Raw genomic sequence first — 17086 nt, 5'->3', positions numbered from 1 at the left:
TTTTTCATACTAAAAAAGTCGCGGACTTCAGTTCCTCATTGTCATGATTAATTAATGTAGATATATAGATCTATTTATTCTGTTGGGAAAAAAAGCATAGAGACCTATTTATGCCCAATTAATTTGCCCTTTCTTTTTCAATTTAATGAGTGCTATTTAACAAATGTCTCAATCGGTCCATCAAATTTTTGGACCAGACATATATGCAAACGGGATATGATAATTTCTAACGGATTCCAAAGTGAAAGTGACAGGAATTCAATGTTATTTATCACAAATACACTAAATTGAGATCTTGGTTTGCTTCATTAATTTGAAATTATTAAAGCTATGAATCCAAATGTAATCACATACATATCTCGTGTTTGTACTATATAGTAATCAGAAACAAGGGTCCAACTTTTTGATGTTAAATGTGCAATTGACCTAACTACATATATATATTTGAGTAATATGTATGTACTTCTCCATCCATCTCAATTAAATGTCTTATCTCACTTTTAGCATCTCGAATTAACTCCTTGAATGAACAAAATTGAAGAAAAAAAAGTTTAATTTGAAATTTGTCAAGAAAAGTTGAAGAATATCCAAAAGTTATGACCTAGTGGTCAATAGAATAGGTTGAGAACCATGATATCTCACGTTCAAAAATACTACTGCGTGATTTCTTCTTATCTATTCAAGCCTTGAGAAACAGAAGCGATTCACGATACTCCTACAGTGAAGATAATGCATGTCCAAATTAGTGGAAATGAGTTAGTGCTGAACCGATTCAAACGTTACGGTTATAAAAAAATAATTAAATTTGAAGATTAATTGCAAATATAAGTCGTACTTTATATAGTACGCAAATTACGGTAGTATTTTTCATGTAAAGATATCAGAAAAATATACTCAATGCCAGCTAAAACATATAAACTATATATGAAACATTTTCCAACAAAATAAAGGATAGATATTATAAGAGGAGGAACAAGATCAGAGTAATAAACAGAGTACTAGTACTTAGTAATTAAATCTTACTAATGTTTGCTACTACAATTAGTGTCATTGCAGAAAACAACTGCAAATTCAAATTGTCAACAACACCAAAAATTAATCACTAGTAGGGGGGAGGAGCTTGCGGGGCGGGGGGCGGGGGGGCGGGGGAACATAAAAGAAGAAGTCAATACCCGAACCATAGTCTTTTGTGGGGTAATTTTCTCACCATTCACCAAGGATTTCACCTGGTTCGTTCTTGACTTCCCAAAACTCTCATCACAACAAAATATTAAAAAACACAGACACACACAATCATTTCACCGGATTTTCCCACCTACCAAACAACAACTTTCTGACTCGTCTCATTTATTTACTTGGGTCCAGCCATGCACATGCACAGGCTATTAACCTTCATTTGCATGGGGCCCCACGTCCCTACTATGCAAATAGTACTGGTCTTAATGTTACTTCACAAATCTTACCCCCTCCCCCACGCACTTCTCATTTTTCACTAATTACTCATAACCTCCCCTTACAAAAAAATTGTTAAAGGGAGGTTTTGGGTAATTAGGAATTTGAGTTTTCGTCCGCTTGCTTGGACTCTGATTGTTGTTGTGGTGGTGGTGGTGGTGGTGATGGTACTGTTACCCCTGGCTCGGGGTAAAGAGCAGCAAGTGCAGCATTGATTTGTTGTACGGTGCTGCATAAATGATGGTTAATGGCAGTGACGCTAGACAGGTTGAGCTTTGCAGTAGGGATTGTGCTGGCAAGGACTTGTAATCCAACAGTGAGTAGGCAGCCTCCTGAATATTCTTGGATTGATGACAAGTTCCGCTTTTCCGAAGATTGGGCTGAATTAGCTTCATTACTAGACATGTTGGTGTCACAGTTGTTAACATTGGTTTGCGCATTAACTGGTGTTATGACAAAGCCTAAGGGAAGAAGAGGGATGCATGATGGATCCTCCCCGTTCATGGCTAGCTGGATGGCATCGACGTCGACGGTTGTGTAGACCACCAAGCTGCCGGAATCATCCGTGCAGCTCTCTTGTAGCATTAGCTCTACACTCTGGGATGAGTTGCTAGCCACCTGCATGAATTCAAAATCCAAAGATATGGTGAAGTTGGGGACTATTTGGAAAATTAGCATATGATTATAAGTTATTACTCCTACTAGGCAATTTCGAAATTCAACAAAAAACCTTGTAACGTGATTACAAGAAGAGATGAATTAGTATGAGAGGGATTAGAAATAGTTGTTCACTGAGTACTTTTTGACCTTGTTTTTGAAAAATAATCATTGTTCAGGTGTTCTAAATTTCAAAAGTGAAATTCTATAGCAATGTCTTGAAATTTTACCCGTGAGAATTTGAAACTTTATGACAGTTACTAATTTTTTATCGCAAAGGACAGGCTGGGAATTATTTAAAAGTCCAAGCTCTAGGGAGGATATAATTTTGGACAAGGGCTTGTTGTATATAATTAAACCAAGCCTCTATACAGATTGAATCCATTTTGTACGTGTATTAATGGTTTAGAGATGCCATATTGTTATTCATTAATGAAAGAACATGTATGCAATCCGTAAGTACCAAGATATATATTCAATCAATATCTAGTAAATTCCCAATTACCAGGACTGCCGCTATTAATTGCCTAGCTTTGAGATAAATTTTGTGCATTGACCGTTAATTCGTGTGTTAAATTTGCGGCCAAAAGAGGTCATTTAAATTAAAAAATGTCGCCAAAGTGAGATAAGTATGTATACTTACATTAATGCGAAGAAGAGAGATACAATTCCCTGGATGAGATCCATTTGCTATATGAGCCACCTCATGCAATGAGTTCCCATTTGAAAGCACATCCAACTGCAATATAATTAGATAGACCAAATCAAATTAAGTTCTCCAATTACTCAAATAATTTGGGTGAAAATTGGGTTTTTCAAAAATGCAAATTAACCTGAGCTCTTCGTCGTTCATCCCTCAAGAGATCGAACACCTGATAATGATTATACGGAAGCCAAGAAGTTGAAACTGCGCTAAGGATTAGTCCATTGGGTTGGCCTGGTTCTGTCACTTTTCTAGTAGTAATTCTAACGGTATCTTCAGGAGAATCAGAAAGAGCTGTCCATGATTGCCCACAACAAGTGCTAATGTTCATACAAAACGTTTTGATCATCCTTTGTGCCAAATTCATCAAGCTCTTTCGCGCTTCTGGAGATGGTATCACTGTACAAACAAAATCATTTTGATCAAAAGACAATTATTTGTATGATTAATTAGATGCGGAGAAAAAAAAAAATTTGTACCTCCAAGGTCAGATATATTTCTAGCCATAAGGCTAGCAAGCCTTTCACATTGTCGCTGCAAGATTGCTAACCATCGTTGTGCTCCAAATGCCATACCACTAGTTACAAAGTGATTGAATATCTGATTCACTGGATTTTCCTCAACCTCAGCATGTTCAACCCATGTAACCTAATTTCATTGAGAAAAAACAAAAGGTTCAATTATTCATTTTAGCAAATATTTCCGTCCTAAAATAAAATATTAATAAAATAAGAAAAAGATATGTGAAAACTCTATAATATTGGCTACTTTCTAGGTTCATGGATTCAGTCAGCTAAACTACTCAATCGATATCAACAAGATGTCGTGACCACTTAGGCTTGATTTACAAGTTCCACGAATTTAGTAGTTTTGCCTATATTTGTAAAAAAATTAAATTCTGAATCCAGTAACTCAAAACAAGTCAGTGGATTCAGTGACATCTCGAACCCATAAAAGTTCAAGTTCAGGATCTGCCTGACAAAGATAAGGGGAAAAAAAATTAAAAGAACAGAAGAAAATTTACCCGTGAGTATCCATTGGGCATGTCTTGTATGATGCAGCCAGAGGGTCTTCTCTTGAAATAAGGGAAAGGAGCTGGGAAATTGTTGTGAAGACTATCAAGTGGAAAATCAACTATTGACCAACTCCCTTCCTCCACATTCTGCTGGCAATAACGGAGGAAATAGCATTCCCGTGTTGACACTAAGGGTGTCAGAACTTGCATTTCCATAAACATCTGAGACAAAAAAAAAACAGAAATTTAGCATTTATAACTACCTACACGTAATAAATAGATAAGAAGTTTTTTTTCTTAAAGGTGCTTACCAATTGAAGAGAACCACTGGCATGTCCAGAAACTCCTGAGGTTACAACTTGAATAGTTTTGGCTCTAGAAATGATAGATGGGAAAAGTTCTATACATTTATTCTGGAAAAGAGCAAAAAGAAGGTAAAATTACAAGTATTATTAAACTGAGAAGATAAATGGTAGGAATAAATTGCTTCAATTTTGTAACATTCCCTGCTACTATAGTACTATATCAGAAAGAACCTATAAGCAAAATTCTATGCTTGAATAATGAAAAATATATTTACACAATCAAGCAACTTATAAACTATATACGTTACTCAGAACTTCAAAATCGTACTGTATATGTGTGATACTCCAAAAATGCACTACTTTTGGAGAATCCGGCACGCACGGATCAACATTTTTGAAGAATCCGAAGCAACATAATTTATAAGGTAATGACAGGTAAATCTCTATAATATAGAATAATTAGTAACCTAGTAAATATGATAGCCAATCAGCTATGAGTGTAAAATATCATGTCAATGTATATAACTTAAATGGCGAGAAATGCAACTTACCTGAATCTAAGAATGCATCAACTACGATAACTAAACAGCATTTAAGTGTAATATATCTTTTATACTGTCAGTACATATTACTTACTGGATCCAAAAACGCATCAACCAGAGTGATGCTATTCATAATGACAACAGCACTGCTGCGAGTTGCTTCAATCCGAAGCTCATTGCTATTCTGCTTAATCCCAACAGGCCATGGAAACATTCTAGAATATTCTTCCACATTGAGCACTTCTTTTCCAGAATCATTAGCCCGAATCCAGAGCGGGTCAGCAGCTGTGCACATCTTCACTAGTTCATCCATCGACGAAATAGCGAGTTCCATTGCAAGAGATTTTTCTTCTTCCAAGATCATTGGACCTCCAGGAAAGTGCGAGTTGTTTTGTTCAGGCATGAGTAATGGAACAGGAACCATATCGGCGCAATTCGACATTGGCTGATCCTCGAATTTTCTTGGGAAATTGTTAATGGACATGTCGAGTTCAAGTGAAGGAGGAAGAAGTGGAGTTGTTGGTCCTAGTCCTTGCATTGGCCCCCGGCCATTATATTGAGATACAAGACAGCATACTCGCTCAAACTGTGAACAAGAATTGCCAAAAGGAAGGAAAAAGGTGAAAAAGAGAAATACATAAGTTTGTGCTTGAAGAGCAAATATTGTGCATATATTTGAACACAAGAATAGTGTACATAAGAATCACTTCTAATTCAATTTCATAAAGGAAGTGTTGGCGATATTTTTCCTTTTTAAATCAGCTGTTCTGTCTCAATTTATGTGACTATATTATTCAACTGACACAAAATTTAAAAAAAGAAGGAAACTTTTGGAACTTGTGAATCAAAACAAACCTTACAAATTTGTGCGACTTTAGATCATCTCATTAAGAGCAGTAAAATGAGAATTTTAAAGTTAAGTTTTGTTATTAAATATAGACGTGTGCGTTCTCTTTTAAACAGACTAAATGAGAAAATGTGTCACATAAATTGAGACGGATGGAGTACTATTTTCAAGACATGCCATTGTACATGGTTTGTAGGAGCATTAAAGAAAACAATATATCCTAGATTTGTTGAATCGTTTATGCTTCTTTTATCTTAATTAACTCGGTGGTTACTTCATTGAAATTAACTTTTTGTGCAATTAACTTAAAATTAGGAAAACTGTAAGATCTGTGGAAAATTTCCTCAATCTTTTTTACAAAAACTAGTCTAATTAAGCTGTCCTCATTTTGGGCATACCACTATATGAATTCTTGGCAAGCATATAATTTGTCCAGTTAAGCACTTAAAACGCAAAAAGAGAAGAATACTTATAGTTAATGGCGAAGTTAGAATTTTCACTAAGGGGTTCAAAATATGAAAAAGTAAACACACGAAGAAGTCAAAGGGGGTTCAACGTCTACTATGTATACATAAAAAATAATTTCAACCATATATAAATAGTGTAATTTTCCGTCAAAGGGATTTGGTTAACCCCTTTGGCCCTTCCTCCCTCCGCCCCTGCTGATAGTGTATATAACTTAAATTTATGATAATATTCATACCAACGATAACCAAAATATTTACAAAATTGAAGAAACAATTACCTCTTCTTTGAGACGGGCATTTTCGAGGCGAAGTTGTTGCTCATCATATCCCATTTCTCCAAGCATGGCAGGACCTCCACAAGTGGGGCACATAATACTGCGTAGAGCTGCTTGCAGCCGATAATTCTCATTCTTTAAATTGTCATTCTCAGCTCTAAGTATTACATTATCTGATCGGTCTTGTTGAGCCTACATCATTAAATAATTGTTAGTACTTAGTACTATTAAAATCAATTAACAAGCAACAAAAGAGAGCAAAACCCCAATTGATCCCTCTAAACTTAATGAAGTCTTATCCCTCACATAATGGCGCACTTTAAGTCTAAGAGTGAGTGAATTCAGAATGAGCATGATCTTATTATATGTATATATTATTAACGCTTTTACTACTCTACGAACTCTGTCGCTGAATAGTCCGTACGTATATCAAGATTGTTTATTAATCCATATAGCTGATCTGTTGTTAAAGAGTAAGATTAGCAACAGACTTTTATTGTTTAACAACAAAAGCTATCCATTACTAATTCTTGTCCATTTTTTTTTTTTTAGCGTTTATTTGCTTATGTACGCGTAATTTGACGAAAATAATGTGTCCAATTAAACCCATAGAATCTCTCTAGATCTAAGTTTCACATCGTTCATAGTTAATTTAAGACTAGATAAGTAGTAAAAAGTCTCTCTCTTTTTCATGTCCATAAGACCATAACCATAACCCTAAATGGGGTGCATTAAAGATAGTGTCTCCTAATGGAAGCTCAATGTTGCAGAGAAAAGGGGGGTTTGACTGCGCACTCAACAACTAGGGCCAGGCTCATATTAATGGAATGCATTGGCCATACAAAAAATTGAAAGTGAAAGCAACCCCCGTAGTTAATGTAGTCACTCTCTCTACAGCTCTCATGGTGTAAGTGGTGCACTATTCTACACTCTTTCTTCAACCATTTTTGGTCTTTGACAAATTTTAACGTATGTAAATAAACATACACAACATATGGGAAATCGTGCATCTGCCCCCTCATGCATGAAGCTTTTAATTTTAACAGCTGGAAGGAAAAAAATAAAAGCATTTATAGAGTTTTCTGTTTACCGCGTGAAAAGAAAAAAATAATCACACTGATCGTGTATTTTTACACTATGTAATACTATGCTAACATGCCCACCTTCATTTGAGTTCGTCGGTTTTGAAACCAGAATTTAACTTGACGTGGTTTAAGGCCAAGGTCTTGGCTTAGTTTGAGCCTTTGCTTGTCATCTGGATGTGGGCATTCCTTAAATAACCTAAACATCACGTAAATTAAGCTTATTTAATTAGAAATAAGTCTAAATAAGTGACAAAAACACTCCTTATCAAGATCTTGAGAATGGCAACTATAACAAATTTTTGAAAAATGGCTATCTTACGCCTCCATTTCTTGGATCTGGCGAACAGTGTGCCGATGATAACGTTTCTTTTTTCCCGGTTGTTGCTGTTGTTGTTGTAGGTCGGGTTCGAGTTCATTTCCGGACATTCCTTCAATATGTTCACTTCCTGAGCCACTATCCATTTCTTCTTTGCTTTTCAATAGTCCATTTTCTTCTTTCTGAAAATAAAATTGAAAAAATCATGCATGCAAGTGATGAAGGGAGATTAAAAAGTAAGGATAAAAGATGTTGAGGAATTAACTTACCGGAATAATATTGGGAGGAAAAATGTTGAAAGGCAAGTTATTTCCTCCCATGGCCATGAAGTTAAAATTAGGGTTTTGAATGGAAGAGGAATAGAGTGAGTCTGAAGAAACACTATTATTTCCTCCCATCCCCATTGATGAAAATAGTTGACAATCACCAAACATTTTTCCACAGTTCCAAGAATTGACGGAAAAAACAGAACTTTTTGTTTTCAGACTACGGTTAGGTTATATTTCTTCCTTTCCCGAGTCAAACCTGCAAAAGAAAAAAAAAAAAAAAAAAAGGTTAGAACCAAGCCCTTACACATGAAATATAAAGAACAGAAAGTTTTAGAAACACACCATTGAAGCTAAAGAGGAGAAAACTCCATTAGAGGGAAATTAAAATAATTTCTCTAAAACCTTAGATCACAAAATAAACAAAGATAGAAAGGATATATATGAAGTAGTTGTTTTTTCACAAATATATAAGAAAAGTGAGACAAGAAGACTACATTACAAAAGTATTTGACTCCACACTTCAAAAAGATAAAGAAAGGGTCAGCTCCGTATGAGTCTTCAAAACTCGCCATTAAAGCACAAACAAAGTATTAAATTCTCAATACCAAAAAAATTAAATTAAAAAGCAAAATGTTGTGTAGGTAAACGAAGAGAATTGAACACACAAAATTAATTTCCTATGTAATTAATGAAATGTGAGAGAAGAAAAAAGGAACAAAGAAAACGTATTATTACAAATAATAAATTGTTAGTACCCTGTGTCGGTGTGTGTTTTTCAAAGACTTCTTCTTCTTCCCCTTCTTCTCTCTTCACTACTCCACCAAACTCTATCTAGTTCACTTCTCTTTCAGTCTATATGTAGAGTGAAAACTTGGGATTTTTTTTTTCTTTCTATTTTTGTTTTTGTTTATAGAGAGAGAGGAAATGCGAGCTTTAACTAGGGGGGTTGAAAAAAGAAAGAAACCGATCCAACGCCTATTAATATGTGAATCAGCTAAGAACCGGTGACACGTGGCATATTTTTATTGGATGAAGTACCGTTTCAGCTACAAAAGTCAAACCTTTTTCTCAGAGTTGAAACGCTTCGCTCTTTCTACGCGCGCGTGGTGCTACCTTCCTGTTTTTTCTTTATAAAAAAAGATTAATATGTTGGTCAGAATAATTGTTTGATTAAATTAGTCGATAGGTCTTAGGAAGAATTCAGTGATTGATGCATACCCTTCTAAAAGGAAGTACAAGAGTACCTTAAAAAGTTTGTGTCCTGTAGTTAAATATTTTTAACAACTCCCTTTGTTCATTTTTACTTATTCATTTTGAACTTTTCACGCTATTTAAGAAATAATAAATAGATACATAATTTATCAATGTATCCATATTAATTGATGCATATTTTTATTGAATTTGAAAAAAATGATTTGAAATGAGTAATTTATACTATAGATAAAACAAACAAAAAATTGTCTTTATCTTGATATGCTAAAAGTGACAAGTAAAAGTAAAAATTTATTTTTAGAATTCTGGACAAGTGAAAGTGAATGGAGGGAGTATAAACATTATGGTTTATATAATTCATTTGTGCTAAAAAGGACCGAGGGGATACAAACTCCTTTGGTCAAAACATGGTCTATAATATTATTAATTGTATTTCAAAATTCAAGAAATCAATTTCTAAATTTAGGCTGAAAGGGTGAATTGGTATTCGTTGTTGAAACCTGATATTTTTTTTTGGCACAAATAAAATTAGTATTATTATTCTTTTCTTTATAATCTTTGTGACATTATTTTATATGACTTTTTAACTAATACTGGCAATTTCCTACGATAAGGCACATCATATATGGACAACATTAAAATCTGTATGATGGAAGTTAAAGGCTTTGAATTCCATCAAAAGTTATGTTTTCCCCTTGTCGTTATTGCAATTTAGATGTAGCTTTTCGTTTTTTCCTTTTTTTCTTCTTTTCTTTTTGTGTCAAATGGGATCTACGATCTTAATTCTTATCTTAAATAATAATACGAACACTACTTGTTTAGTTGATACATATAAGCAAAAGTTCTGTCAATTAGAGAAGGTGGATAATGTATTTAAGCCCCATTTTTTAAATTAAGATTAAGATACTTAACTTTGAATACACATATAAATTTAAAATATATATGTATATATTAAAATTAAGACACGTGAATTTGATACATATCTAAACATTAAGGTATTTGTATTATGATCCAATTATAAATATTAAATACTAGGACGATTTATTTTCTCAATATCTAAATGTATAGAACTTATCTTTATTAAAAATAAAATAAATTTAAAACTCATATAAAACGTTAACTAATCTAATTAATACTATATGAACAATTATTTTAAAAAGATTATATGATGGTTGGCAGTAGTGATGGACAACGATGGTGGTTTTGGGGGCCGAATGAGGTGGTAGTTGGTAGCGGTATTGGCTAATAACGGTGGTTGGAATGTGGCTGATGGTGGTGATTGTCGATAATTATTGGTGCCTATTTGTGGTAATGGTGACTAGTGGCTGGTAAGATTATAAATGGTAATCAGTAGTGATCATATAGGCGGAGCTAGAGGGGCGGAAGGGGATCGTCTGAATTTCTTTTGTTGTAAAATCACACTATAAAAGGTCAAATCTACTATCTACTTCAAAATAGTTTACATTTAACTTGTGTTATACTTTTTCGACAAATATGCCCTCGTCATTGGCCTTTTGTTCAAATATACCCCTTACTAGAGGAGCTAATGGTACGAACAAAGTGTATATATATTGGGTGATAATCATTTTCACCTCCCAATTTTGCTTTAAAAATCAAACTTGCCCCCCTCAACTATGAACAATATACATTCTGCCCCCTTTATCCTATGCAATGTCTATTTTACCCTTGACATTTCAATCCTCCATCTATTTAATACCTTTTTATATTATATAAAATTTATTTTCTTAACCTAGGCATTTATAGATTTCTATTTAAAATTTCATATTATAAGTAGAATAATTCTTTTATGAACTTATCACAATATCTAATGTTAATACACACACACACACACACATATTACATGTTATTTTTACATATATATGTATATGTATATTTAAGTTTCACTTCTCTCTTATTCTCTATTGTCAATATATAAACAAGTTTTGATTGTCATTAATGGAATATTTTAAATTATAATTTAAAGTTCATTCATAATATAAATAGATAATCTTTTAGGAATTTGTTATAGAATTTACCTCTACTTTACTAATTATTTTGTATTACTTTCACTGAAAGATATTTATAAAGTTATTACTACCTGTTACTTTTACTTGTAAATAGATATCAGAGTTTTGATTATTATTAATAATTAATATTATTTTTCTTCTAATTTATTTCATTATAGAACGGCATTAAGTTATATACTCAATTAATTTCTCACTTTTCTTTTTCCGTCTCGAAAGTAATTTTATTTTTATAGGAAATTTGTTACATAGATTAAAGAGATTAAAAAAAATCATGATTTTAAAGAAGTAAAAGTAATAAAGACAAGTTAATAATGTAAGGGTAAAATAGAAATTTAAAAAAAATCAATTAGGATAAAGGGGGGAGAATGACTATTATTCAAAGTTGAGGGGGGACTATATGTATATATATATATATATATTTGGCCCTCTTCTCGAAGTACAAGGGTAAATTTACTCTCTTAAATATATATTTTTCATATTTTTCTTTCAACACATATTTTTCCTGTAAAATCTTTTAGATAACTGTTGAACTTCAACTCTAGATAAGAAAATTTAAATTAAATATTTATCTAATTTTTAAAATATGAAATAAAAACGTATATATTTAGTCAAACAGTAATTATTGACCATGTAAACGTACATTTTCAACGTTGTTCTGGTACGGCTAACACTATTTTCTGACACGGCTAACACTATATTCTCAACGTTGCTCGACGTGAAACGCATGCGTATTAATCCTTTTGGTATCATTAATTTAGTCAAAAAACTTAAATATAGAAGATCTGTAAGAAGAAAAAGAACATCCTATAGAAGGATCAACTAATTAATTCTAGTGTAACTCCAAAAATGTGGGACTTTGGTGAAAACTTCAAGTTAATTACCTCAAAATTTAGAAGTTGATGGAGTAATAGGGGTGGTGGACAGTACAATTTTGTCTAATGATCTATGATACTATTCATACGTACATTTGATACATTTTTTTAGTTGAGTCAACACTTGGATTAGTTGAAGAATATTCTAACTCTAAAATTCAATTAATTATATATGTAGTTGTGCCTAATTTAAAATAGAATCTACCAAAGCAGCCAATTGAAATATACAATGTATTGAATAGTGAAATTCAGTATTTGTAAATATTGATGGCTAAACTATTATTTATTTGCATATACTTAGATACTATTTATGATCAACGGAGTCTAATGTATGAACAAGCAATGTCTATCAATGCTAGCTTGAAGCTTACTCGTCAACACATATTACAATTAGTTAGAGCAAAACATATTGTTAATTAGCCAAAAGAGCTTTAGTAAAACTGAAAATATGCTCATGAGCCTAAACCAAATTAATCAGTGAAAAGCTATACATTTCTCTACGTGCGTTTTACATTTTGTTTGTCCGTTTCAGAAGATGGTTCCAACTTGAGCTGGGATGAACAATTTTTAGCCCTGGTATGAGTTTTTAGTCGATATTTGAAAAGTAATAAGAAAATTAATAGCTGCACTTTAATGCGAAAAATAAAATTTGGATAAAATTTATTTACATAAAGAACCCCATGAATCGTTCCTCAGGTTAGAACTTATAAAAGTTTGAACCCTATTAATCGTTCATGTGGCTTGAAACTGCGGAAAATTTTGAGCCCCATGAATCGTTTCTTGGATTTGAATTTATAATAGTTTTAACCCTATTAATTGTTCATGGGGTTTGAAACTCCAACAAATTTTTGAAGCCTATGAATTGTTCCTTGCAAGGTTTGAACCCTATAAATCGTCCACGGGGTTTCAAACTCTAGCAAATTTTTTTAACCCCGTGAATCGTTTCTTGGGTTTGAGCTCATAAAAGTTTTAACCCTATTAATCATTTATGGGCTTTGAAACTCAGAAAATATTTGAAGCCCATAAATCGTTCCTTGGGTTGAAGTTTGAACAAGGTTTGAACCCCATGAATTGTCTATAGGGTTTCAAACTCCAGCAAAATTTTTGAACCATGTGAATTGTTCCTCGGTTTTGAACTTATAAAAGTTTGAATCTCATGAATCGTTCATAGGGTTTCAAACTGCAGGAAATTTTTGGAACCCAATGAATCATTCATTGGGTTTGAACTGATAAAGATTTGAATTCACGAATCGTCCATGGGGTTTCAAGCTCCAACAAATTTTTGAACCCCATAAATCATTCATTGGGTTCCACTTGTCAATCTTTCGAATTCCAATACCGTTTGCTGGAGTTTTTCCATATTTTAGTTGAGAAAAATTATGTGTCAAAAAAGTGATTAAATGTTGATGGTTTTTGAAATAGTGATTGTAGGGGTTAAAAATGACTATTTTTCCCTCAATTGCATAAGCTGAAAGCTCAACTTCTTATGGCCCTTTCACAATTTCAATAGGCCCCCCTCTTAAATTACCAAAAGTCCAATATCGGTCCCTATTTGTCAATATCAAATGGGCCCCGTCGTTTGCTTTCAGCATTCAAAGCCCAAGTTGAACATTACAGTACCGGTACCTGGACCTTCTAGAAAAGCTAACATATTTATTGTTCGATCTGTTTTCTCAATTAAATTAAATTATCGATATAGCTAGTTATTCTTCCATTTACTTTCCCAACTAAATTATCTCTATGTTCATTGTTCTATTTGCTCTCTTAATTATGTTATCTCCAACTTTACTAAATTATTTTGGATTTAATGAGAGATATCATTTCAGATATTGGCATTTCATTTAAAGCTTAACTATATATCATCATGTTGTATTAGTTATGGTTAGACAAACTAAAGTTAACATTTCATTTAAAGCTTAACTATATATCAACATCATGTTGTACTAGTTATGGTTAGACAAACTAAAGTTAACAAATACTGGGTGAAAAATTATTGGCATAAAACATATACAGAGCGTTTGTGAGAACTATGGGCTAGATAACCAAAAGGTGTAAAGCTGTGTGTGGGGTTTTTGTCCCTTTTATCGAGGTGAATTAGTCCCATGAAACTTTAATTAGCGTCGCATAATTGTATCTGCTACCTTGCCTTAGGGTGAGTCTTGAGTAAGTCCCAACTTCACTTTCTTTAAAATATAAATAAATTATAGATAACATCATCTGTCATAGATAATACATTATCAGAGGCAGATTCAAAATTTTTAAATCAATAAGTGTAGAGTACGAATTACTATAGTCACTTTGATCTATTTATGACATTAATGGATGCAATTTTAGCATTGTGTATGTGTGTGTTTGTAATTTACTTATTTTCAATCTATGAAGACATTATTAAATATAGATGTACTCGTTGTTAATATATCCTTGCATATCAATGATAGTTAGGGGTGTCAAATAGACATGTTGGGCAGAATATGAGCGAGTTAAATGAACTGAGTTAATAATTGAGTGGATCAATTATTACTTAGCTGAAATAGGTTGAATTAAAATGAACTAACAAATGGGTCATTAAGACTCATAACCCAAACTTTGACAAGTTAGAGCGGGTTATGTTCTCTTCATATTTCCATCAATAGTGGTAGTAATTAGTAGTGAATTGTGCATGAACATCTAATCCAATGCAAATGAGGAAGCTTTACTAATTTGAAGGATCTGTACATATGAATGAACAAAAGCTTGACATTAAAGTGTTGAATAATGAGACAGAGAAGACCACTATGACATAGTCAAAGGAGACATCGCACTGGTCTCTTTTTATTTAACATTGCAGACAATAATTGCTCAGATATGTCAATAGCATATATACAATAATTGCTTTAAATATGCGATTTTGGTCTTTTTGTATTAAAATAAAGTTTCAGAAAAAACGACCTCGACTGCTTAAATCTAGTAATTTGAACTTAACTTGAGTTAATATAATTTTCCGAAGTTAAACAAAATTAATAGCATTACTGAATACTGTTAATGTATCATCAGACGACAGCAATTTGATAAACTATATGATAAAAGTAAATTTGATATATATACAAAGAATATGCGATTATAGCATATTTGCTTGAACAGCAGAGAATAGGTAGGGGCCCTCATAATTCTGCCTATACTTTAATTTGAACAACAATGCAACTCAATAATTCATGCAGGCACACGAAGACGGTATTAAATGAAAACTGTTTCTCCATTTTTATTTTTTATTCGATGTTCGGTATTTGCATTGAGCCCATATTAATATGAATGTGTGTCGTGTGTATAAGGCCCATAAAAGGACAAAACACTCCGTATCATAGTTTTTCCGTAGAATTTCCATCGTTACCCCTTTTTGGGTTGCTGTTTGATAAATGACCATTTATTTATTTTTCTTGCAACTTATGGACCTTTTAGACGACAATCTAAGGATCCCTTCTTAGCAACTGGATTTTTTTTTTTTCCTAGTTAAACAAACTCTGGTATACTTCGAGAATGCTTCATTCACCAACCATAGTCTAATGTTCTGTTTCTAAAGTTGAGGAATATATCAACAAATATTAAATCTGAGTTTAACGTTGTCTAGAAAGATAACTTTTCAAACACAATATTTGTACAATTTTTAAAAATAGGGACAAAATATAATTGATAGCCTAAAAAAATATTTTGGATAAATTAGCTAATTTTTTTCATTCACAAAGCTCAAACTTGAGACTTGTTAAAGGATCTTTTTCATCACACACAATCCGCCGAATTGTTCTTTGCAATTGAATGCAATAGCAATATTAGATGGCTGGCTTGTAGGGACACATAAACGGGACAAAATTGGATTCAAACAGTTCCATGATGAAGATGTGACTGTATCATATTGGTTTAAATCTTTACTGAACAAATATAGATGGATAAAACGAGGAAATAATAATGATGAGAAGTTTACATGAATCTAGTAGCACTATATATTTTCAAAAGATATTTCAAGTATATGTCATGTTTTTATAATGAAATAAATTCTCAGGTTCCATTTGTGATCACATTCATATTTTTTTAATAAAAATTAAAGACTCCTATTGGAGTTGGTTTGTTTTTTCGGTCGTTATAGAAATCAACTTTAGTTTACATGTCCTAACTTCTAAGCAGGAAATGGAAACTATTATAATTGAAAAAACATGTTATTTTAATTCTCAAAGAAAATATTAGAACTGAATAAGTACTAAATATTAATAGACTAAATACAAACATAAAGAAAATAATAAATAAAAACTGAGAAATATGGCAGTCAACTATACCCTCCTTATTTTTTGTTCCTAGTCAATCAGATTGAAAATATTTATACTCGTTTCCCTTTCTCTCCTTTATTTTATTTCTTCTCATTTTATTTCAATAGACGATTTGAAGTTTAATATTCACAAAACATTAATGACCATTCTGTTCACATATTTTTTTTTTCCGACCAAAAAAAAAAAAATGTGAACAGCATGGTCATTAATGTTATTGGTTTTTTAAAATAAAAAAAGAGAAGCTGGTTTTTGAAAATTGTCATCAACATTTTCCCATAAACCACTCAAGTAAATCACCATTACTTGACAACAAATAGGATCATAAAAAAAATCATACAAGGAATTGCCTTTAAAATATTTCTATTTGTAGTAAGACATTTACATTGCAACACAAACTAAAGTTCCTGAGGTAAAAGCCTGATATAATGGCCACAATAAGTAAAAGAGTGTGTGACATTTCATTCGATTAGTTTTACAGAATTCATGTAACAAAGCCCTATGAGTTATTGTTATTATTAAGTTTGGTACTTTTCTATTTGTCCTTCAACTTATTACTACATTATTATCCAATAGCAATTTTAGTTGCAACATCGATGAAACAAATAATACAAAAAAAAAAAAAATACAAGATACTAGTATATAGTAGTTGTTATTATAAAATGCAATTGATTATGTATCACATAAAACACTATATACATGTCCTCTCTTAATGGGCCAGTGGCCCAATCATCAAAAAGATGTAAAGAG

General features: G+C 32.4%; 1 protein-coding gene across 3 annotated transcripts; it reads right to left on the bottom strand.

Annotated features, from left to right (window-relative positions):
- Positions 1 to 984: 984 nt before the first annotated feature.
- LOC132030130 (homeobox-leucine zipper protein ROC3) lies at positions 985 to 8862 on the bottom strand. 3 transcript variants are annotated; one of them, XM_059419627.1, is made up of 12 exons: positions 8689 to 8862; positions 7934 to 8189; positions 7668 to 7846; positions 7427 to 7544; positions 6267 to 6455; positions 4769 to 5260; positions 4139 to 4240; positions 3837 to 4049; positions 3292 to 3460; positions 2943 to 3211; positions 2753 to 2848; positions 985 to 2070 (listed from the first exon to the last, which is right to left on the bottom strand). In XM_059419627.1, the coding sequence occupies exons 2-12, from the start codon at positions 8096 to 8098 to the stop codon at positions 1549 to 1551; spliced, it is 2514 nt and encodes an 837-aa protein (XP_059275610.1). In that variant the 5' UTR covers positions 8099 to 8189; positions 8689 to 8862; the 3' UTR covers positions 985 to 1548. The 3 variants fall into 3 exon arrangements, with proteins under 3 accessions (XP_059275610.1, XP_059275612.1, XP_059275611.1); XM_059419629.1 differs by lacking the exon at positions 8689 to 8862 and adding an exon at positions 8428 to 8581; XM_059419628.1 differs by lacking the exon at positions 8689 to 8862 and adding an exon at positions 8276 to 8420.
- Positions 8863 to 17086: the final 8224 nt, after the last annotated feature.

Source organism: Lycium ferocissimum, chromosome 9 (genome assembly GCF_029784015.1).
Source record: "Lycium ferocissimum isolate CSIRO_LF1 chromosome 9, AGI_CSIRO_Lferr_CH_V1, whole genome shotgun sequence".
Taxonomy (NCBI): domain Eukaryota; kingdom Viridiplantae; phylum Streptophyta; class Magnoliopsida; order Solanales; family Solanaceae; genus Lycium; species Lycium ferocissimum.
This window is presented reverse-complemented; position numbering and strand designations above follow the sequence as displayed.

What these genes read in the sequence shown, in the direction of transcription:
- LOC132030130 (XM_059419627.1), bottom strand. Translation starts at nt 8,098, where the DNA reads ATGTTTGGTGATTGTCAACTATTTTCATCAATGGGGATGGGAGGAAAT. An exon ending in TTCCTCCCAATATTATTCCG is followed by an intron (nt 7,847 to 7,933) that starts GTAAGTTAATTC and finishes TTTTATTTTCAG; the next exon opens with AAAGAAGAAAATGGACTATT. An exon ending in ATGAACGACGAAGAGCTCAG is followed by an intron (nt 2,849 to 2,942) that starts GTTAATTTGCAT and finishes ATTATATTGCAG; the next exon opens with TTGGATGTGCTTTCAAATGG.